Source organism: Schistocerca cancellata, chromosome 4 (assembly GCF_023864275.1).
Source record: "Schistocerca cancellata isolate TAMUIC-IGC-003103 chromosome 4, iqSchCanc2.1, whole genome shotgun sequence".
NCBI lineage: Eukaryota > Metazoa > Arthropoda > Insecta > Orthoptera > Acrididae > Schistocerca > Schistocerca cancellata.
This window is the reverse complement of record NC_064629.1, coordinates 31,803,752-31,828,932: the sequence shown is the minus strand read 5'-3', so window position 1 is coordinate 31,828,932 and position 25,181 is coordinate 31,803,752. Positions and strand designations below refer to the sequence as shown.

Below are 25,181 nucleotides of genomic sequence, written 5' to 3'. Positions count from 1 at the left end.
CGGTTAATCTTCTTGACGATTTGACGATTAGAGATTTCCATTTCGTTCTACGCACGATTTTTGCTTTTTCATCACATGATAACTGTCTTCCGCGTGACACTGTCACCAACATGGTTTATTTACGCGATACACATTGTCACTAATGGTGTCTATTTCCCATGTGCAGGGAAGATAGTACGCACACACTAACACCGCACAGAGCCGACTTCCATTATACCGAGTTCCACCCACTACCAACTGAATTGATGTCGTGTTATATACTATAATACTGACATCAAATGCTATAATCAGTGTACTGAGTCTCATACTCTTGTATATACACTGTGCAGAACTAGTGCATCCGACATTGTTTATTTTCCTACAAATGTTCATGCCTTTATGCTGATTTGTACTACTATGTATGTCCTTAGTCCTCGAAAATTTTTCAGTTATAGGAAGGTAATTTGAGTCTGGTTTCTGTTCATCACGTATAGTGAAACTTTTGTATACATAAGCAACGAGAGGATTAGCAAGACCACACGAGTGAGACACGTAACCGAATGCAGGTTTCTGTACTCAACACATAACGCAGAGCAGTGTTGTAAAATCGAAATATTTTTTTCGAAACAAATAGTGTTCAGTTACGATACCACGCTTCAAGCAACACAATGTACAGTTATCAGAGATTCTTACACAAGTATTTCATGATAAGAAATATGATCTGACCCAATGAATTTTCTAACGTTTCGTAAAAACACTTCATACAAGCCCCAGAACACTTGTTGCAGCTAAGATAGTTTATGGTCAGTCATTGACTTAGAAGTATTTATCTGATTTTCGTCCTAGGGTAAGTTAAACAGGTGGTTTGGCTGATTGACTTACGCTGGGTCTTCAGCGATGCCGCTTGTCTGTCGCAGCTTGGAAATCAGCTCCAGGATGCTAAGAAGGGGCGCTGTTTGCTCCATCTCGTAGTCTGACACGTAGTTGTTTCTGGAAAACAGAAAAGGCAACTGTACGCAATATCTTACTATCTCTTGCGCCACATGATTATTTTTAATTATAATAATTAATATATTGTTCTTTAGTGATCGCTTTTTATTTTCATAGACCACACAAATTAAAGCGTTTCGGTTTAACCAATCGTAAGAATCGCTTTTAAAAGTGCAACGATAGACAGCATCTTGCCAGATTACTATGTACGAAAACGTACCATTGACAATTTCTATTATGACGGTGAACGCGTATTATAGTTTTATTTCATTTAGCGACATTTTCAACTGTAGAAAAATGTACAATTAACAGCAGCATGAGATAGCAGGATTTTGCTGTAATTTAGGTCGTTTATTGTACATGAGGCCATTGGATTACATTTTAATCGAGGCAGTTTCATCTGAATTTTCATACTGAAAGACTGTCCTAGATTGCAGAAAGCTTTTTATTGGCTCAAAAATGACACGTTTGACGCAGGTAGAGCATCATGATGTTATCACGTGCAGTGTGGGTCGTCGGTCATAGCAGCACCGAGTAAGGCCACACTCACAAGCTCTTAACAGTGTATACAGTGCGTGAGTGCGGATTGGCCACCAGCAGTTACCTATGGGGCCATGCTTACCGTTTTTTGCATGCCCTTCCACTGCGCTGCCACGACTGACTAACCGCAATTCACGAAATAACCTGATGATGCCCTACCCTCTTAAGAAGCGTCGTTTTTGAACCAATAAAGAGCTTTCTGCAACCTGGGGTTCTCTTTTACCATAAATCACAACAGAAGGTTGCTGTACTACCACGCCAAAATAAACTGGAATAAATTTCATCTGAAGTTGTTTCCTCCGACTACATTCTTTCCATTATGAGCAGAGATAAAATTGGCTTCTAATTGGGTTGGGGGTTGGGTTGTTTAGGGAAGGAGACCAGACAGCGAGGTCATCGGTCTTATCGGATTGGGGAAGGAAGTCGGCCGTGCTCTTTCAAAGGAACCGTCCCGGCATTTGCCTGGAGCGATTTAGGGAAATCACGGAAATCCTAAATCAGGATGGCCGGACGCGGGATTGAACCGTTGTCCTCCCGAATGCGAGTCCAGTGTCTAGCCACTGCGCCACCTCGCTCGGTTTGGCTTCTAATCATTTACTTCAAGCAACTGACCTGCAGACTACCATTTACGTAATATGTGCATGTAAAACATGGAAGTGTGAGTATCGATGGAAACGTGTAAAACCTAGTAATAGTGAGCACTATCATTTCGAGAGAATTACGAAGAAAGTAATGCACCGCATTTTTTTTTCTCAGCCGAAAACAATGATACGAATTCGGAACGTTACTTGAGTATTATTTGAAGTATCCTGAGTGAGAGCGCCAAGTTTCCGTCACTTCCGACAGATAGCGTAGCTGCAGGACCGTTTCAAAATGGCGTCTATACAGTGGCGGATTTACATATAGGCCTACTAAGCACGGGCCTAGGAGTGGCACCTTAAGGGAGGCAGCATTTTTTGCTCTGTACTCATTTTAACCTTTGACGTTTTAAAATAACTGCGCTTACAAACGACAAAAATTTTTAATATTGTTAGACAATTTGCTAGTTTAAATAAGCCTTAAGAACGAAATTCAACAATACAAGATTGGAAATATATATAGTTTACTTAGTGACTAAATGGAAATTTAACATTGGGCCTCTGTCTGGTATCATCTTCATGATTGTTCAAAATATTTTGAAGTAAGCTGTCAGGACGGCAATCTACAATACAATGTCTGAAACGTTATTATTCCGAGAATGTTGTCGGCTCCTACTTAACCCTACCATATCTTCCCCGTGAAAATACCGGGACCCCTGAAAAGCTGTGATAAACTAATCAGCAGTTTCTTAAATACTGTAACATGTGTGGACCTCAGTATGTAAAACCCAACTCTACTTAAATTTCTTGTAGAAATTACGGGGAAGTATCAAGTCAACCCTCCATTACTGTAATTAATGTGAAAGCTCTGTGGTCTTCAGTATCTGTGTTTTGATTTAATGACACCCGTTTAACAAAACATGTTGATACTGGGAATGTTTTACATTTTTAAACACATGTGTATACGAAAAGAACATAAGCAGAATATCTAATAATGTGTGAAATATACTTCACAACAGTTTAAAAATTTTCTTTATTTATTTACTTTGTTACTTTCTTTGGCGAAAAAAGAAGAAGAAACCAACTTTCGTTTGTCTCATTTATTGTGCTGCAGCCTGCACGATATCAAAGTCCCCACTCTGTGCAATCGAATGGTACGTGGCATTGCAAATTTTATATTAAACTCCTGAGCTAAGCTTTTTTTTCTTCGAGGAAAGGCTATTTTTATTTTATGTTGGAAAAAGAGGTGCATTTGCATTTAAGCTTAACAGAAGTGTTCACACAAATCACAACACACCACACCAACTGCCAACAAGACTACTTAAACTTTGTAGTCTGTCCACTCTGCTAAAATGTTATAAGAGTAAGTGGGATAAGAGTCGATCCAGCAGAGCTCACTGCAAGAAATTGCGAAAATTACTTGCTTTTTAAATTAGAGAGACAGTGTCAAGAATATTCAGAACATATTTGCGTTCCAGCTAAAATTCCGGTGACGCGGGAAACAGAAGCCAAAAAAGGGGCTGTCCCGTTTTCTTTACGAGATGAGTTCTAGCCTGCAGGTGTGCTTCTACTGTTCACTGACAACAGAGAAACAGGCGGCAATGCAATGAAATTATTCTGCATTGTCGTTCTTTCATAGCACAGCCACGTCGAGTAATCCGAGTTGGTCAGTTCATCGCTCCGTGTTTAAAGGAAAAATCTTTGTGCTCGTGTGCCGTGTTTAAAATAAAAAGTTTTGTGCTCATGTGCGGCGCAGTACGATTGGAACTGGATACAGTTTTTCTTTCTTTCCTTTTACAAATTTTTTTCTTTTGTTTTGACTGTTGGTTGACAATTTTGTAAGCGCCTTAACACGAATAACAGTGAAAAAAGCAAACGTGCAAGATTAAGTGGTACGGAATTTCGGAAATTATCGAAGGAAAGGCGAGAACGAGAAGCCAATCTTCTAAAAACGCTTGGCAGAGTAGATACATTTTTGGCAAAAAAGTTTGCTGGTTCGACTGCGAGTTCAAGTAGTACGGATGATATTTCTGCCACTGCAGCTGTTGTAAAAAAAGTAAATACAGACGAAACAAAATTTAAAAATGAGGAAAAGCAAGTTGTTCCTGATTTCAAGTTTCACGAAACTAAGTGTCGAGTCAGACATTACCAAAACAAATAACCTCGTTAGTGATGATCGTGCAGAATGGTGTGTCAATGAGTGAACAATCGACATTCTCTTACCATGTGGCATTAATCAAAATTCTAACGGTGATTTTTCTAATTCAAGAAGATCAATAGGCGATAAAACCAGATATTTAAACAAAAATGTATTTTACCGTAAACTTTTAAATGATGAGTCAACTTTGCGCGATTTTCTAGTATAGTCCTGTAGAACCGGTGCTGTTTTTTGTGCACCATGTAAATTGTTCGGAGGTAAGGTCGAGATTGCTACTAATGGTATTGCAAATTGGAAAAATATTTCTAATATTTTATCTCATCATGAGAATTCACTTGAACACAAAAATTCTGAGTTATCACTGTTAACAAGAAAAAAGTCACTTGGAATAATAGATAACCATTTCGACTTATATGTTGAGACAGAAAAAATGTAACGGCGCAGTATGTTGAAAAGGGTAGTGAAGAAGCTAACAAGACGTGGACTTCCCCTACGTGGACACGGTGAAAGATTCCATTCATTACACAATGGTCAATTTATGATGTCTCTTGAACTTATAGCCGAGTTTGATGCTTTTCTCGCAGAGCACATTGAACGATATGGAAAGCCAGGCAGGGACATACAAATTATCTTTCTTCAACAATCTGTGATGAAATAATAGATCTTCTTTCTCAACGAATGAGAAGAATTATCATAAGTGAAATAAAACAGGCCAAATATTTCTCTATAATAGTAGATTCTAATGCAGAAATTTCACATATTGATCAATTATCTTTCATATTGAGAAATGTGAACGAGACTGTTGAACTTTTCCTTCTGTTTTTATCAAATCCAGGATACAAGTCCGAAAACTTAGCTGAGGCTGTAATAAAGGTCCTGTCTACAAATTACATTGATATTACTGACTGTAGAAGCCAGTCATATGACAAGGCAAGCAAAATGTCAGGAACCTACATTGGTTTGCAGGCACGCATTAAAGAGCGAAATCCGAAAGTGCATTGTGAACCTTGTGCAGCGCATTCTTTGAATTTAGTCGGCACTTGTGTAGTGCTGCAAGCTGTTGTCGGGGAGCATGTTCATTTTTCAATGTAGTGCAAAACCTTTGTAATTTTTTCTCTGCTTCTACACAGTGCTGGGATAAACGTCTTTCTTTCATGAAACCAGAAAGAAAAACGGTAAAAAGTTTGTCAAAAACACGTTGGACAGCAAGAGAGGAAGCGTGTGTAAGTCTATATGAAAACTGGGAGGGTGTTATCAATGCCCTCACACATATTGCCAATAACACGTTTGAAAAACCACTTGTGCGAAATGAGGCTTTAGGTTTATTGAATCAACTCAGCAGACTAGAAACAGTATTCATGATGACAGTTTGGAAGGACATACTCCAGAGAGTTAATAGCGTAAATCTGAAGTTGCAAAGTGTAAATATTGATATTAAAATAGTGCATGAATTATATGAATCACTTGTAGGATTTATTGCATATATTCGTGGCATGTTCGACTATTATGAAAATAAATCCATGGAGATTGTGACTGATATAGACTATGAATGCACCTATAAAAGATTACGAAAATGCAAACTTCATGATGACGAAGAGGCGGACTCTGAAGAAGTTTTTCTGACTGGAAGGGAAAAATTTAGAGTCGAAACATTTCTCCCAGTACTCGAGAACTTGTACGCCGAACTAGTGAGGACGAAGGAAAGCTATGGAATACTGTTGGACTCCTTCACAGTTTTCAGTAATCTTAAGAACAGTTCACCTGACGATATTGCTGAACGTGCAGCAAAACTCCATGATACAGATTTAGAGCCTTCCTTCCCTAGTGAATGTGTACATTTTGAGGAACTTTTGAATTCTTCTGAGATTAGTAATATACCAGTCGAAATGAGAAATTTTTTTTACGAAAAGAGAGGTTACAGTCCGTGTTTCCTAATGGTAACATTGCTCTTAGAATATTTCTATGTATGGCACTTACAAATTATTCAGCAGAACGCTCGTTTTCGATTCTTAAAAGACTGAAATCGTACCTACGTTCTACGTTGTTCGAGGCGAGACTGAACGCCTTGTCCGTTCTTCACCTCGAAGCCGACCTCCTAACTGATAACCGTCTGAACTGTGAAGATATGATCAACAAGTTTTCTGCCGTCAAAACCAGACGCAAACTTTGGTGACTGGTGAGTTTGTTTACTTATTCATATCAGTTTTAAAAATTTAAGATTTAATGTGATTTTTATTATAACTTAGGGCGCGTTCATTGGATTTACAAACTACGTATTACCTGTTTATTTTACAATTGCCTCGTTTACGTGCAGACGTGACCGGAGGCGCCCAACACCATTAAACAATACCCGAATGACATGTCCCCCTCGGCACTGTTCAGTCAGGCCGGCCGAGGTGGCCGAGCGGTTCTAGGCGTTACAGTCTGTCGCTACGGTCGCAGGTTCGAATCCTGCCTCGGGCATGGATGTTTGTGATGTCCTTAGGTTAGTTAGGTTTAAGTAGTTCTAAGTTCTAGGGGGCTGATGACCTCAGATGTTAAGTCCCATAGTCCTCAGAGCCATTTGAACCATTTGTTCAGTCAAGTCAACTGAAGTATATTACAACTGATGCTTATTCTTGGTGTCTGCTGAAATGTATAGTTATCGCGGAAATATACGTTATCGGAGAGTGCGCTTTGATGAAAAAGTGTTAATAAATAACGTAATTCAGTTCTGTCGATAAACACGTAAAAGCTTTGCTAATACCGTTAGAAAGAGCTATGGTGAGAGCAGTAGCTGCAGTACAAAACTGTTCAGCCCTTACATGGTTAAAGGTATTATGCAGCATCTAGCTACACAGACCCTAATGCTTTACACGTTAACAATTAGATTACAAAACAAATTTGATTTTTCAACACTAGTCTGTAAAATTATGTAATAGCATATCCAGTTCTGTGTTTTTTCGTCTGTTTTTAGTTACTAGTTCGTGCGCCGAAATCTCTATCTCATTTTCATTTCTTACGCTTTCCTATAGATTCCCGTATTAATACCGAACATGTTTTTTTATCTGCTACACGTTAAAGTTATTAGCTCGTAAAACGACAGTTTAATTATAATTTTGAACGCATCTCTGTAAAAGTGCGTATTAATTTCTAATGTACGACACGTTCGCTTCAATTTTTAGATCGTAACACAACTTTTTTATTTTCATTTTCAACGATTTCCTTTCCCTGCCACCAGGACAGGGAAAGGTACCGACAGGGCATAAATACCCTTGTTTTTCACTGGAGGAAGGCCATAGAACGGGATGAAGATTACGTGGAAAAATAGGGTGTGTAGATAAAACACCATTCTTTAGTGTATGTAATTATCATTATGTTCGATAAAGAATTGTTGAAGAAAAAAATGCGGTGCATTATTTTCTGAGCAACCCTCGCAATACTGCATATGTCCCAATATTTATCTCAGCATTTACTCTTTCTTGTAGTTTTAGTTGTGTTACGCAGACATCCCTGGACAAAAGGAAGATGAACGAGAAACTTGTCTGAAAATTTTGAATGTATTCTAAGAGAGCTACGTAGACGAAGTTTTGAGTGTAAATAATATCCTTTTTGAAGTTACACACCACACAGTGTCCAGTGCATGCTACCTGGTGGTTTATAGGAGTAATCTACAGTGACCTGAGAGGGTTGGGTTAACGGTGGGAACGAGGAAGCCAATCTAGATGTTTCCAAATAGAAGAAAAATCTCTTCGTACATTAAGAATTTTAGTGTTTGACAGTGGAGTACATGATATATAAAATCCAGCTTCTATAAGAATGTCGAAACTGGCGGGCACGTACTTCGTCTCCAGTGTAGGATGGCTTGGACCACGTCACTTTGTATCTTGTTTATTCACGCGTGTATTTAGTACGTGCATATATGTTAACGTACGAGACGGAAAGACTTGATAGAAAATATTTATATCTTACGATAAACGAAACGCATCTGGAAGAGAAGTCTTAACGAGTCTGCGTTATGATACATCTTTCCATAGGTGAATATTGTACGAACTGTACTAATTTGCTGCCTTAGTTGATTAGGGATAATCACTAGCTTAATTTTTCTAAAGACTAGGTTCCTTTTGTTCTTCAGCCGGAGCCGTGGCACTTGGTTTCTTAGTCTGAGACAGATGGGACAAGTGCCATAGCATATGCTGCTGATCAGTGTAGATAGTAATCTTTCTTGCTCTGAACCTTAGCTTCTCAGTTAGTTTTTGTTGCAGAGGAACATTAAAAGAGATGTTAAGCTATGCTTGGCTCCGCTTTGCCGAGCTCAGAAGAGCACTTTCAAGTTAGCAGGTTGTCTCTTAGTGCACATGAGTTTGGACCACGATATGTGTGTACTTCGTTTATGTCACGTCCTTTAACAGCGTCCAGTGGCGGCTAGATGCATTGACGACCAATTTCCTCAGACAGCCGCTGTTGTTTCATCGGTTAAGTGGTACAAAATAAACTGAAACTCTCTGTACTGAGAATTAAGTGGTGGAAATGAAGACCAGAGAGAAATTTCCTAAGGAGCACAATTCTCAAAAAGGAAGTGCGTGATCTCGAAAGCTCAGAGCCGCACGAAAATGTGATGAGAATGTAAATCACTCGTCCCAAAAACAGTGGTATGAGCCACTCATATGCAAAACTGTGCGTCTTACCAAGAGAGACATTTGAGTGGTCACCTATTCAAGATCTAAGAGAGACTGCGAAGAAACAAAATAGCGATATAATAGGACCAAAACCAAGCCAAAGACAACAAAATATTGCCAATAATGATGTATACTTCTTTATGTAATACTTGCACCGAAGCACGAGCCTATGTTGCACTAAAACTAGACTCCGCCCGAATAGGCTATGAAGGCGCAACGGTACCGACGGGCAGCCGTGTCATCCTCAGCCCACAGTCGTCACTGGATGCGGATATGGAGGGCATGTGGTCAGCACACCGCTCTCCCGGCCGTATGTCAGTTTCCGAGACCGGAGCCGCTATTTATCAATCAAGTAGCTCCTCAGTTTGCTCACAAGGGCTGTGTGCACTCCGCCTGTGTTACACTATGCAAGGCAATAGGCGCCTTATGACCCGAGATACCAACTGAAAATGTAATTAGTGAGGCGTTTGATACTGAGCTGCTTGAATGCAGGAAATACACTCCAGGAAATGGAAAAAAGAACACATTGACACCGGTGTGTCAGACCCACCATACTTGCTCCGGACGCTGCGAGAGGGCTGTACAAGCAATGATCACACGCACGGCACAGCGGACACACCAGGAACCGCGGTGTTGGCCGTCGAATGGCGCTAGCTGCGCAGCATTTGTGCACCGCCGCCGTCAGTGTCAGCCAGTTTGCCGTGGCATACGGAGCTCCATCGCAGTCTTTAACACTGGTAGCATGCCGCGACAGCGTGGACGGGAACCGTATGTGCAGTTGACGGACTTTGAGCGAGGGCGTATAGTGGGCATGCGGGAGGCCGGGTGGACGTACCGCCGAATTGCTCAACACGTGGGGCGTGAGGTCTCCACAGTACATCGATGTTGTCGCCAGTGGTCGGCGGAAGGTGCACGTGCCCGTCGACCTGGGACCGGACCGCAGCGACGCACGGATGCACGCCAAGACCGTAGGATCCTACGCAGTGCCGTAGGGGACCGCACCGCCACTTCCCAGCGAATTAGGGACACTGTTGCTCCTGGGGTATCGGCGAGGACCATTCGCAACCGTCTCCATGAAGCTGGGCTACGGTCCCGCACACCGTTAGGCCGTCTTCCGCTCACGCCCCAACATCGTGCAGCCCGCCTCCAGTGGTGTCGCGACAGGCGTGAATGGAGGGACGAATGGAGACGTGTCGTCTTCAGCGATGAGAGTCGCTTCTGCCTTGGTGCCAATGATGGTCGTATGCGTGTTTGGCGCCGTGCAGGTGAGCGCCACAATCAGGACTGCATACGACCGAGGCACACAGGGCCAACACCCGGCATCATGGTGTGGGGAGCGATCTCCTACACTGGCCATACACCACTGGTGATCGTCGAGGGGACACTGAATAGTGCACGGTACATCCAAACCGTCATCGAACCCATCGTTCTACCATTCCTAGACCGGCAAGGGAACTTGCTGTTCCAACAGGACAATGCACGTCCGCATGTATCCCGTGCCACCCAACGTGCTCTAGAAGGTGTAAGTCAACTACCCTGGCCAGCAAGATCTCCGGATCTGTCCCCCATTGAGCATGTTTGGGACTGGATGAAGCGTCGTCTCACGCGGTCTGCACGTCCAGCACGAACGCTGGTCCAACTGAGGCGCCAGGTGGAAATGGCATGGCAAGCCGTTCCACAGGACTACATCCAGCATCTCTACGATCGTCTCCATGGGAGAATAGCAGCCTGCATTCCTGCGAAAGGGGAATATACACTGTACTAGTGCCGACATTGTGCATGCTCTGTTGCCTGTGTCTATGTGCCTGTGGTTGTGTCAGTGTGATCATGTGATGTATCTGACCCCAGGAATGTGTCAATAAAGTTTCCCCTTCCTGGGGCAATGAATTCACGGTGTTCTTATTTCAATTTCCAGGAGTGTATGTTGAATGTGAAAACGTGACTTTAGTCAGATGTGCACATTGTTCTGTTCCACTTCGTTTTTACTACTTCTTTGAGCTCTGGCACCTGAACTTTGAATTCTCGAATAGCTCTGCAACACTATCAAGTCGACAGAAAAAGTTTATTGTTGAGCTAGCGTAATTATCTTAAGCAGAGGAAACAGCAGTAAGTCACGACATAGAAGTGCGTGTGTTTTCGTTCCTATTATGTCTATATTTATGTGTCTTCGCCCTTCTCTCTTAGATCTCGAATATGTGATCATTTAGATGTCTCTCGTGGTAAAGCGCGCAGCGCCCAGTGTTTTTGGGAGGGGCGATTTGTATTCTAAGCACTTTTTCACGAGGCTCTGAACGTTTCAGATCACGCACCTCCCTTGTCAGTGTATGTGTCCCAGCATTCGCAGAACTGTGATTCTACAGCCTGTCTTCCTGTAGGTTCCATAGTACCCACCAAAATGAGCAAAATACATTGTTCTTTCCCGAAGAGATCAAAGCGTTAACTAAAAACGTGTCAGCCCGAAAGGTACGGTGTTGTATGGAAAATAATTCAACAAGTAATCTACAGTTCATTAACAAAAAGTGAAACCAACTTTTTTCGTTTCGATACATTATTTACTTTCAATTACTATCGACATTTGTAATCCTTATACGCTCGCACTGCTCAAGTCATTGTCATGCCACATAGGAAAACATGTAACAGTGTCCCATCAGCATCTGGCTAATGTTTGTAGCTGCAGGTCACCGTCGGCTGGAACGATGTCCTGGAAAAGCAGCATGACTTAGCGAGAGTGCAACCTTGTGTTCTTCGAAGTGCGTGGTGCCGTTCTGGTGCTTGTCCCACTATCGACTGTCGGCACGTGTCAAAGTCGAACGTCCACACATTACCTCCCCGGCTTCACCCTGTATCTCATTAGCTCAAGCTAAAAGTTTCATGTGATTCACAGCTGTCAGTATAAAATCAAAAGTACCCGCTTACCTCATTATTACCCAAATGGATTGATATTCGTGTTAGCTATGACCTTTTACCCTGACTGCTAATTTTGTTGGGACACGTTACAGTATCACATTAAAATATAATCTAGAGTACTTGCTTACCTCATTATTATCCAAATGGATTGATATTCGTGTTAGCTATGACCTCTTACCCTAACTGCTAATTTCGTTGGGACACGTTGCAGTACCACATTAAAACGACCACGGTAGTGGGTGGTTCAGGCTAGACAGTAAATTCACTTTTTAGTCAGTGATTTAGTATCACCACTAAGGGGAAAACAACGTCTGGGAAAGTAAGCTGAGACATTATTTAACTGGAGGCCAAGTGTTGAATGTTGCGGAGTGTGCACCGCAAGATGATTCTAAACCGTAGATGAATCATTTAATAAATCTTGCAGTAATTGTATCTGTAAGAAGTTGAATAATTGGTTCAAAAAAAAAAAAAAGAGAGAAAACACATTCCATCTTACTCGATCGAGTCCATTAACTCACTTTAATAAACTACTCTGCTATATAATTTTGTATCACTTTACAAAATTACTGGCCTAGTACAAATCAGCTCTACCTTATACGAGATTTTTGTTCAGATAAAAACACTTCTGCTTAAAAGATGGGAAGTTATTGCATGGGAGCCGGTGTCATCTCTCTGCAGAATCCAGAGAAGGAACCTTCCAGTCCGATGTCGCCGTTCTTTGCAGAAGTAGTCTATTTCTCAGAAAATATCAGACCGTGCCACACATCTGCTCTCTCACTTGCTCTCTATATTGCTTTCCCGCAAAGGGCGGTTGACTTTTTGTCGGTTGTATTCTGTGATTGTGAGGGCGGTTTACTTCCGATACGGGGTCAGTGTCGTCACTGGATGACGCCTACTTTACGAGAGCTACTTCCTTCCTAATGCGCGTTGTATGTTTTTCCGAGAGCTACTTCCTTCCTAATGCGCGTTGTATGTTTTTCTCCTTCTATGGCTACTTACTTACAAAATTAATCTCACTTGTGTCCTTTAAACTTTTTAGCCGATCTTCCCGTCCTTTATCATATCATTTGGTAAAACTCTAATTTTGAAGCGCTTGAATATATGACTATGATGACAGCCATCTATTCTTGTTGAGTTTAGTACAGTCAGAAGCGTCTGTGGGAACCTATATTAAAATTTGCTGTGGAGTCATCCTTACATTGATGAAACGCTGTGTGAAAGAAATAATTCCTGGTAGCTGGAGCCGAAGTTATTATGAATCGATCACGCTACATTTCTTCTCAATAGCCTGAAAAATTTCATAAATACGTATACTTTGAATCATTTATTTTTCATGGGACAGGAAGAAATTGGCGCAAAAGACTAACGATATAGGTAGCGGGGGACAATGACACTGTGCTTTGATATTATACACAGTTCTGTCCGTAGACGGAGCATAAAAGACCAAATACATATTGCAAGGGACGTTGTAACATCTGTAATCACATTAGCATCTTAATTTCCATTAATTTTTATTAGCTGAAAAATTTCATAAATACGTATACTTTGAATCATTTATTTTTCATGGGACAGGAAGAAATTGGCGAAAAAGACTAACGATATAGGTAGTGGGGGCAATGACACTGTGCTTTGTTATTATACACAGTTCTGTCCGTAGACGGAGCATAAAAGACCAAATACATGTTGAAAGGGACGTTGTAACATCTGTAATCACATTAGCATCTTAATTTCCATTAATTTTTATTAGCTTTCTTTTAGTGTTTTGATATAGCGTGACCAAAACAAGAGTGACAATGATAATTCTTTGAAGTTTGACACGAAGTTAGTTACTTTACCTAATGTATCTCTTTGGAGTAGATGTTGGAAATGGCTGCAGATGATGTCGTGGCAGCACTGTGCGTGGGTTCTCAAAATGTGAAATGCGTCTAGTAAGCCTAGCTCTGTCTGAAGGTACGCAGTATTCTACTGTAGCTCTTCCGGTAGTAAGGGTTATTTGAGTACGCCTGACTGTTCAGCTTGACCTACCGGCAAAAATTACAGAGAAAAACCTCGCAGTCTTGGATACCAGATTTTATGCCTTTGTTGACAGTTCTCCCCTCCACGAATACCTCATGAACAACACCGAGATTAGATGGGAGATGTATCCCATGGTGACAAATGCGCGTTGGGAAAGAAAATGAGAAGCACAGTATATGCGATTTGGTGCGTTGCGATCCATGAACGCAAACTTAACGGTTGCATAAGGTCATTTACGTTAAATATTTTCTTGTGAGAAAATGACGCTAACAATATCCACACCCACAACATATGTTGGGTTGTTGACATCTGTTCTGTGCAGTGACCAAAATGGCATACTTGTTAGTAGTTCACAAACCAGGCAACCCCGATAGCTTATCTGACTGTGGACTGGGTGACGACAAGCTATTAATTTATTCGATTGACTGGAGTTCCGGTATTTCTTTTAAATGAGGGAATACCAACCGAGTGCTCAGAAGCGTGTGCTGTAGGATGATGCCGAAAGTGAGGGCGAACCAAGCAAGAAAATCTTGTGGCAAGGCCTGTCTTCACAGGGCAAGAAGAAAAAATCAAAACTGAACTGAAGACAAAATTAATAAAAAAAAGACTGGTTGATATAATATCCAAGGAACCTCCAAAGTTTTTCTTAGAGAACTCACAACTGTAGACACTGCTTTAGTTCTGTCATAAGAAATAGCAACTAAAATCCAGTGTACCGATACCCCTCTAAGTGAAGCCGCACGTACAAAAACAAAATGGAAGCAGTGTTATACTGTACATAGTTTGAGGGCCCTTTCACAAGCTCCTGTATTCATTCTTAAAGTTGATGAAACTCGTATCTCGAAAGCTCTATGTTATTATCATCTTTTGCAGCTAAGAGATTTTGGCTAACTTGATTGTTTTATTTTTGTACACGAGCCATTTCAGTCAACATGCGCTCCTGTTTCACATATGCAATAACAAATTATTTCGTTGTATCATCTCCCTAACAACTTATGCTGCTTACCTACAAGAAACAGAGATGACAAGGTCAGCTGCGCGACAATTGGAAATGAATTTGTGGGGGGATGCAGCTATAGCTTTATCAAACTAAATCATTAAAGTGTCTTAGTTTAAACCAGAAGTAAGAGTATGTGCAGGGTGTAAAAAACGAAAATGGCCCGAAAAGTGTTTGCGGAATTTTATGACGACAGCAAACCGACTAACGGTTGTATGGATAGTTTCAGGAAGATTTGAAAATACCGTACATCTCCCATCTGATCTCGGTGGCGTTCATGAGGTATTCGTGGAGGGGAGAACTGTCAACAAAGGCATAAAATCTGGTATCCAAGACTGCCAGGTTTTTCTCTGTAACTAGCATTAACGTCTCCTGACGCTGCACGTTCCAAAGATTCGCCCAAGAGTTACTGCCCAGCACGGTTACATTTAATTCACAGGACGTTGTCACGAGCTTTTCCAACAAGCGCAGTGAGTGAAACCACCTCGTACAATTTGTTTGGAAACACTGCAAGTAGTGGACGACGAGCGGCCATTGTAAACGGCTGGCGACTGTACTTACGAGAGTTGGTTCGCCCATGCTGGCCTCGCTGGGGTGACGAGGAGCAGGACTACTGCGACCAGGGAGGTTACCAGGCTGGCGAGATGCATGCTGTAACACACCAACACCCACATCGCTTGCTACACAAATTTAAAACAATTCCAACATCATCTAACTAAAATACATCAGCTCAAATCGTTTTAATTTTATTGCTGCTAACCAGTTTCGGCTATTTAATAACTATAATCAGAAAAAATTAAATGATGACAAGGACCCTGGAGCCGCTGTTGCTTCCAAGATGCTCCCAAGTTTCTTACAAGAATGGGAAGGCCATTGAGTACTGAGAGAGACTATGTATGTGATACAGAAAGAAAAAGAAATACTGTCACCAGAATATCAAAAGCCAAAGTAGTCCCATTCTCAGGGAACGAACGTCGGGGAACAGATGCAGAATTTCTGTATCGCTGTTCCGGGCTAGGTACTAGTCCCTACCTATCATGAAGTGTCAAATGCGTGTTCTGTGTCGTGTGGAGGATTGTGATGAATGCTTGTACAGTATATGTTGTTATGGATGAAGGAAAGCAACAAGGTGAAATACGTGCAGGCGCATAACCTACTCCTCTCGAATAGCGGCTTAACGTCCCCATCCGACGGACGGATCACCTTCAATAGCGTCACATGCCCTACTTCATGAGACACTGTAGAGACATTTGGTTATTTAATCCGAGACTTCGCTGCAAAGACTGGTGACAGGGAACCTTACGATACTCTGTCTCTTCCACCTGCTGGCCAACTACTGGGAACGAAAATTGTCCACTTCGAGGATTCGAACCGTCCTACTTCCGAGTAGAGCGACAGCGCACAGTCGTGCGTTAGCCCCCTCGGCTGAGAAGGCGCGTTCACCAAACTATAATGACAAAAGAGAATCACAATAGCTGTGTCGAATATGACGAATCTTAGCCCAAGTGCAGAACACATCACACGGCACAAATAAAACAAGAAAAAGCAGTACCAGACTGAGACTTCTTTTCGAAACTAGAATAATCTTCAATATGTAAAACAGATATGACATTTTGGAGAGTTGCTCCTATAACCTTAGCCGCTGCGTGCTATCTTGCTCAGCAGGGAGGTGAATCCGACTTGGATCAAATGCGCGATGCAGATTAAGGACTGTTGGTATGGAACACTTTCCATAAAGGGTGTGGCTTTTAGCTGACGCTCGTTTAGACAAATGCTGGGCTGGCCCCCAAACTCAGCGTTAGAAAATATGACACACAAACAGCTAAGATACAATAACGTACAGAAGTTCTAGGGGACTGATGACCTCAGATGTTAGGTCCCATAGTGCTCAGAGCCATTTGAACCATTTTTGAACCCTGAATCTGATATATACCTTGACTCCAATAATTGCAGTATCGTCGGAAGTTTTCTTCTCTAACTTTCCTTTATTTCATGTTAATCATATTATCATCCGTGCTTTTCACAAATAAAAAATAACGGAAATTACATGTCGGTCAGCAAACGTATGCTTCTACGAGGACTCTTCATGCTTTCCGCATTCCCTTTTTCCGGAAGAACAAACAGAAAGTATGGAAAAATCAATTTTTTCTTCGTAAAAACGTGCATGTTACATGTTCATACACGTCTCCCCATAATAACTTTATAGCTGTATCCATTTGTTGTAAGTATTAAATATCTAATTGCAAATGTGTTATAAAAATCTAATTTAATATGAAAGCAAAGATATAAGCACATTGTTGTGTAATGATTTTATTTTAAAAAATTGCATCGTAAATGTTTCTCAGTAGTGTTACATAGTACACACAAAATGTATCATAAATCTGAATCAAACACTACGAAGATAATGTTTTCCTCTGTTTGTAAATGAGTTGCGGAGTGACATCCGAAACACAGAGCTGCTGAAAGCAGCAGGTGATGGCGTGGAAGCGGCACAACCATATCAGCTTTAAAACGGCCACTTGGCGATGTGGAGAGTGGCCATCCAATAAAAGCAACCGCTCCAATGGAGCCTGCAGACTGCGTACAATTTCCATGCGCGAAGGAGCTGCAGGCTATGTTTCCCAATTGGCTGTTCGTTTGCGCGGTTTGTAAGTTGCATTGCACTCTGCTCTGCAAAGAGTACGGTTATCGTTAACAGCTGTTCTTTGTTCTGCACCCTCTTTTCATTTAACCTTTGTAAAAATATTGCTTAGCATGTACTGCACTGATAAGTTTTCGGCCAAATCACGCCGTTTGATTACTTTTGTGAAAAGACCAAAAGAAACTGAAATTGCCTCCCTCCTATGTATTTTTTATAGTAGACATTTTCTGCTGTTTTGTGGCTTGTAGCCCCAAAACACTTGACAACATCTTAAAACTTGAAGTATTTAAATTGCCGAAAAAATTTGTGTCCCACTCTAATGACTTGCTTAGCTCTTACTTTTTCAAAACAACTTTTAATGGCGTCTTCCATCTCAAGACTCTTTTGAGCACCGTAAATCAGTATACACAGGCGTCTCTGTAGTGGAGATACAAGCGGTGTTCAGTAGAGCGGGCTGTGTATCCAATAATAAATGGGACAATGCGGGTTGTGTACACTTTTAGGTATGGCTACATGCTTCTAACGGTCGTTTCAAGCTTAGACTGCACGTAGATACTTTACGGCAAGAAAAGTTTCCGACACAGAAAGTTATTCGTTGAAATGGCATACGCCACCACTGCTTCATTCGAATATTCAACGGCTGGCGTGAGACACGACACATTGAAAATTTGCAGTCGTTGTCTGCGGTCAGTATCATCAGCTGATGACCGACATCTACAAATTGTGGCTTGTAGTTACCCGGGGAGAAAGCAACAGAACTGCACGCTGACTTTTTGGAGGTAGTAAGAAGCGCTGTGTGGACGCGGAGAACACGCGTTTCTTCTAGGTGTCCGTTACGAAAAATGGTCTAAATACCCTTGCACTGCGGTGCGTGAAGACCACCAAGGACGCTATTGGAATGGAACCTGAGTCAATGGTGTCGGGTTCTCTTCACCAACTAGCGCAGGGTTTCCTATTGTCCAACCTTACTTGTAACATTTAGGTGATAGGTCGGTCTTTCCAGACAATATTACGCAAGCGCACTGTGCCCATCTCGTGAACACGTTCATTCAGAAGGCAAGAATCAGCTAACTGGAAAGGCCTGGGGTATCTGCTGAAATAACTCTACTGAGCACGCGTGGATGGGACCAGTTGACAGTGAAAGGAACCTTCCTCACACATTACGTTATCTTTGGCAGGCCAACGTCCGAGTGTGTGACAGGCTTGAGTAGCAAAGTCTAGTGGACAACTTGACAGGGAGTATAGAAGCGTGTTACAACGCATGGTATTGAAATTTCATTCTTTCATTCCCTGTTCTCCTTAAATATAATCCCACACACATTCGGGGATATGCAACTGGTGCAAATCATTTGTTTGATCAGTTTATTTAGAAACGCACTGCCCACGTGTGGGAGTGCCACTAGGCACTTGTTTTTAATTTAGCCTTAAATATTTTGGAGGGACATGCCAAATGCGGCACCTTATCTCCATACTGTGGATTTCAGATTTAATTGCCACCTTATTTATTTTGCTGAGTGCGCGGAGACAATGGCGCACCAACGATGTAGCCACTGCTGCGCAAGCGCATACTACTCAAACATGAGGAAACCTTTCTCGACGTGTTGTTAAAGAACCGGTGTTGATCGTGAAACAGAGTGTTTAGTTCACTCTGCAGTAGAGTGTGTGCCGTTTCAAACTTCCTGGCAGATTAAAACTGTGTTTCAAGACTTGGTCTCGAGCACGGAAACTCTGCCTTTCGCAATGCAGTGATCTACCGGCTGAGCTAATTAGGCGCAACTCACAAACCGGTCTCACAAGCTTACTGTCAGGCAGTACTTACCTCCCATCTAAAAAAACTTCTCAAAAGTTCTCCTACATAATCTGTAGAACCGACACTCTCGAAGGTATTACCTCCGAAAGACAAAGTCTTGGGTTCGAGTCCCAATCCGGTACACAATTTTAAATTGTCAGGTAATTTTACAACATTTAGTTGTGTGTACAGCATCATGTTGTAATAAAATTTTTGTTATTTTATAATTTATCCTTATATGTTTCTACACTGAAGAGCCAAAGAAACTGTTACACCTGCCTAATATCGTGTAGGGCCCCCGCGAGCACGCAGAAGTGCCGTAACACGACGTGGCATGGACTCGACTAATGTCTGAAGTAGTGCTGTATGGAACTGACACCATGAATCCTGCAGGGCTGGTCATAAATCCGAAAGAATACGAGGGGGTGGAGACCTCTTCTGAACAGCGCGTTGCAAGGCATCCCAGATATGATGAATAATGTTCATATCTGGGGAGTTTGGTGGCCAGCGGAAGTGTTTAAACTCAGAAGAGTGTTCCTGTAGCCACTTTGTAGCAATTCTGGACGTGTGGGGTGTCACATTGTCCTGCTGAAATTGACTGAGTCCGTCGGAATGCATGGATGGAGGTGATCAGACAGGATGCTTACGTACGTGTCACCTGCCAAGGTCGTATCTAGACGTATCAGGGGTCCCATATTACTCCGACAGCATACGCCCTACATCAGCACAGAGCCTCCACCGGCTTAAACAGTCCCTTGCTGACATGCAAGGTCCATGGATTCACGAGATTCTCTCCATACCCGAACACGTCCACCCGCTCGGTACAACTTGAAACGAGGCTCATCAGCCGGCCGCGGTGGTCTAGCGGTTCCTGCGCTGCAGTCCGGAACCGCGGGACTGCTACGGTCGCAGGTTCGAATCCTGCCTCGGGCATGGGTGTGTGTGATGTCCTTCGGTTAGTTAGGTTTAAGTAGTTCTAAGTTCTAGGGGACTTATGACCTAAGATGTTGAGTCCCATAGTGCTCAGAGCCATTTGAACCATTTTTTTGAGGCTCATCAGACCAGGCAACATGTATCCAGTCATCAACAGTCCAGCGTCGGTGTTGGCGGGCCTAAGTGAGGCGTCAAGCTTTGCGTCGTGCAGTCATAAAGGGTACACGAGTGGACCTTCGGCTCCGAAATCACATATCGATGATGTTTCGAATGGTTCGCACGCTGATAATTGTTGATGGCCCTGTATTGAAATCTACAGCAATTTGCGGAAGGGCTGCACTTGTGTCACGCTGAACGATTCTCTTCAGCTGTCGTTGGTCCCATTCTTGGAGGATCTGTTTCCGGCCGCTGCGATGTCGGAGATTTGGTGTTTTTTTTTTACCGGATTCCTGATATTCACGGTACACGCGTGAAATGGTCGTACTGGAAAATCCCCACTTCATTGCTACCTCGGAGTCGCTGCATCCCATCGCTCGTGCGCCGACTATAACACCACGTTCAGACTCACTTATATCTTGATAACCTGCTATTGTAGCAGCAGTAACCGATCTAACAACTGCGCCAGACACTTGTTGTCTTACGTAGGCGTTGGAGACCGCAGCGCCGTATTCTGCCTGTTTACATATCTTTGTATTTGAATACGTACTCCTATACCAGTTTCTTTAGCGCTTCAGTGTGTATCCAATCCATACTTCATCCGTACACAGTGTGAGACGTCTCACGCGAGCGGTAATTCTTCCGACCAGTGCATTAGCCCGGATGTACACGTTCATAGACAGTTGTCCGACGCAGTCTACCCAGCCAGTCGGTATCAAAATATGAAGTACAGAAAGCGTGAACTTGGGATATGTGTACGAGCCACGCTGTCATTTAGGAGGAACTGGTTGGAAGACATTTGAATGAGGACGCTGTGAGTGTTTGTTGGTTATTTCACGGCTTTTGGTCGCGATTAATTCAGTTGTTTTCCTTAAGGAAGCATTAACGTTCGGCCCGTTACTGGCCATAGCGAAGGATTAGAGTGCGTCTCGCTATTTCCTCCCGTAACGTCAACATTTAAATGTATATAAACCGATTATAAAGCTCTGTGCCCATTAAACAAAGTGGACTAAGATTGAATAGGTTCTTAAAAGCGTCGTAAAGCTACGTTTGCGGGCCACGTAAGCACACATCGGTGCAATTTCGCCCGGCTACAAGCAGCTAGAAGCGCGGAGCCGCACCTGCCGAGTCCCTCTATGGCAGCGCTAGTGCCCACTCCGTCGCTTTTATCTCCAGGCGTAACAAGTTGTGACGCTACTGAAAACACTGCTAGGATTCATAATGTTCTATGTTGTTGTGTTGCTGTTGCTGTTGTTGTTGTTGTTGTTGTTTTATGGTGGTCCTCAGTCCGAAGAATTGTCTCAAGCTGCTGTACACGCTTTGCATAATGAGTGACCTCCATTCGAATATGCTTGCTTTAGCAAAGCGTTGGTCTCCCTCTACGATATTTACCCACCATATTTCTCTCCATTAAAAAAGCAAACATTCCTTGATGGCTCTGGACGTCTCATATCAACCTACCCCTTCTTTTAGTCGAGTACTGCCATAAATATCTATTCTCCCCCAGTCGATTCAGTACCTCTTTATTGCTTATCCCATCCAGCCATCTTATCTTCAGCATTCTGTTATAACATCATATTTCAAAAACTTCTATACTCTTTCTGTCTTAATTGTTAATCGTCCACGCCTCACATCCATAAAAGGCTACACCTCAGACAAAACCTTAAATTTGTATTAAATGTTAAAAGTTCCTCTTTTTTTCAGAAAAGGTTTCCTCACTATGTAACAATTCTACATTTTATATGCCGCAAAATCATATTTGGTCACTAATCGGCTTTCCGCTTCTCAGACCATCTGCAAGTGACAACTGAATGTCGCAAACGCAGACTTACACATGTTTTATTTGTACAGAAGATACAAAAATCACGAAGTGTTTACATAGCAAATCATTACAATAATTACATTAACTAAAAAGTGGTACTAAACAAAGCTTTTATGTGGCGATTCAGTTAACAACTGATGAAACATAAGACGAATTTAATGTGAATCTAGCATTTTTCACGAAAACTTAATTTAACAAAGGGGAAATACGGAAATTGAATCTGATCTGGACTGGCGTTTTGTGTCATGCGTTTATTGATATCCAGTATTTCCAGTAGGTTCATCTTTGTACTTTTCTTGAGAAAATGTAAAACTTCATATTCTACATCATGTTTATCTGTGTTTGCGACATTCAGTTGTCACCTGAAGATGGCCTGGGAAGCCGAAAGCTGGTTCGTGACCAAATAAACATAATTTTGCAGAACATTAGGAGGCGTTTTCAAAAAAATGGTTCAAATGGCTCTGAGCACTATGAGACTCAACTGCTGAGGTCATTAGTCCCCTAGAACTTAGAACTAGTTAAACCTAACTAACCTAAGGACATCACAAACATCCATGCCCGAGGCAGGATTCGAACCTGCGACCGTAGCGGTCTTGCGGTTCCAGACTGCAGCGCCTTTAACCGCACGGCCACTTCGGGCGGCAGGAGGCGTTTTCCTTTTAATAGTATTGTCATGTTCTGCCAAACACTGATGTAAAATTCATTTAATTTTATATCCCATTTACCTTCGCTAACGTTAGTTTTTTAGATGCCCAAATAGCAAAACTTATTTACTACTTTAACGCCCTCATTTTCTACTCTAATTCTTTCAGCATCGCCTTATTTAATTTAACTACATTCCATCGCCCTTATTTAATTAATATTTATATTACAAACCCTTTTGAAGCCAATATCGACTCGGGGAGTGGCCGCGTGGTTTGAGGCACCATGTCACGGATTGTGCGGCCCCTCCCGCCGGAGGCTCGAGTCCTCCCTCGTGCATGGGTGTATGTGTTGTTCTTAGCACAAGTTAGTTTAATTAGTGTGTAAGTCTAGGGACCTATGACCTCAGCAATTTGGTCCCTTAGGAATTCACTTACTTTTCATTCGAAGACAATATCCGTTCCATTCAAATCCAAGTCTTTTGCCTTGTCTGCGAGAATCAGAACGCCACTGGCAAACCTCAAAGTTTTTATTTCTTCTCTCTGAACTTAAATTTCCTTCAGTAATTTCTCCTTAGTTTCCTTTACTGCTTGCTCAGGGTGCAGGTAGAGTAACATGAAGGTTAGACTAAGCTTCTCACTCCCTTCTCACTTACTGCGTCGCTTTTCCGTGTCTTCGGCTATTATGACTGCTTTCTCATTTCGAGACAAGTTACACATAACCTTTCATTCCATGTATTTTGCCACTGATGACTTAATAATTTCAAGCGCTTTTTTCTAAATCTACAAATGCTATAGATATGGGTTTGTCTTTCTTCACTCTATTTTAAAACATAGGTCTTAGGGGCAATATTCCATTGTATGTGCCTTCGTTTCTCAGGAAACTGGATTAATTCTACTCGAGGTCTTTCAGTGGTTTCATACGTTTCATGTTATCTCGTTTAAAATTTGCGGTTGCTCTCACTGCACAACTATCACTCATCTATCTCGATAGCTAATGGCACCATCTACACGTATCTCACAACAGAGAGAAAAGAAATTCTCCACGTGAGCCAACAAGTAGTGCGCCAGAATCGAGAAGTGCTACCAGAAAAAAAGTGAAATAATTTTGACGTTAATGTAGCGGTCATTTGAGGTACGGCGTTAGCTCGTAATAGACAAGCCTGAGGAAGAAAATATATCTGGTTCTTCATCTGGCTCGGTAAGTTTCTATATTTTTGTGGGCACCCGACAGCGCGCGCTCGTTGAGTGTTTTTCGGAAGAAGGAAGAAAAATCAGCTATGAGATTAATGATGATATGGGCGCAAAGTCAGAGCACAAGTTCAGATTGGATCAGGTTGACGCGGGAAATTAGACACGGATTTTTCAAATTAACAGAAATTTTCTTATTTTTACTGACCTATATTCCGTACGTATAAGGGATCGGGATGTTAATCTGGACTTGGCATGTTATTGGTATAGGGTGGACGGACGGCCATCCTGCCGACGTCCCTTCTCCCTGCTCCCCCTTACCCAGCCAACCGCCATCGCCCCTCCCCCTTAGTGGACGGAAATTACGTACAACATCTGTTTGCGTCTAGTGTAATCCGTGTGAAAGAAAAGTGTGAGAACGTGTTCGAAATGTTTGTGAATCGTTTAACTGAGGCGGAAGGTGAGTATTAACCTAATCGGATGAGAGAAACGCCTAGCAACCATGTCCAGGCTAGTCGCCACACCGGATCTCCTCGTTAAACTGCTTGGCGGATTCGATCTGGGGCCATCGCAATTCCCCCCATCGCGAAAGCGCCGAGCTGACGCCCTCGGCTATTAGAGCGGGTGTTTCAAACTAATAGAAATGAAACTTGCAGGTCTGCGGAGGATGACAATTTGCAAAAACTGGAAGAATACTGTAGTAGGCAGGAAGGTGGGTGACGATACACAGTAGAATACGATTCCAGCAACCTTCTCTATGTCATTAAGGACGTAGCTGTGGATAGTTGATGAAATGATTTGTCTAAGTATATTCGGGAAACCACAAAACTCCAAACCAGGATGGCGGCACTGCGATTTCTGTCGCACTGCCATACACTGAGTACCTAATAACGTACGCGTGCAACAATCGGTTGTAATGCCACATCAATACTTCCGATAACCAGCTGGGAAGCGACGTGAGTTTTACACCCTTTGTTTACTTATCAGTGGTGTCCTCAATACCTCTTCTCTCATAAGAAATACCTATCATTATTCCATAGCTGCAGTACCAGCATCTAGGCTGTACCTCTGCATAATAGTAATTTTTTTTGGATTTGCCAGCTGCTTTTAAAGCTGACGAACGGGCTACAGCAGGGAAGCCGACAAGCTCGCACACTAACGCACAAACAAACCTCAAACACTACT

At 42.3% G+C, this 25,181-nt stretch overlaps 1 protein-coding gene across 1 annotated transcript in view; it reads right to left on the bottom strand.

The window, feature by feature from the left end:
* LOC126184861 (diuretic hormone class 2) overlaps positions 1-25,181 on the bottom strand; it is a 113,916-nt gene that overhangs the window by 9,004 nt on the left and 79,731 nt on the right. Inside the window, exons 2-3 of the mRNA XM_049927476.1 lie at positions 15,385-15,474; positions 862-969 (exon numbers count right to left, since the gene is read on the bottom strand). Of these exons, the coding sequence (XP_049783433.1) occupies positions 862-969; positions 15,385-15,473 (197 nt within the window). The 5' untranslated portion in view covers position 15,474. The remainder of the gene's footprint in view (positions 1-861; positions 970-15,384; positions 15,475-25,181) is intronic.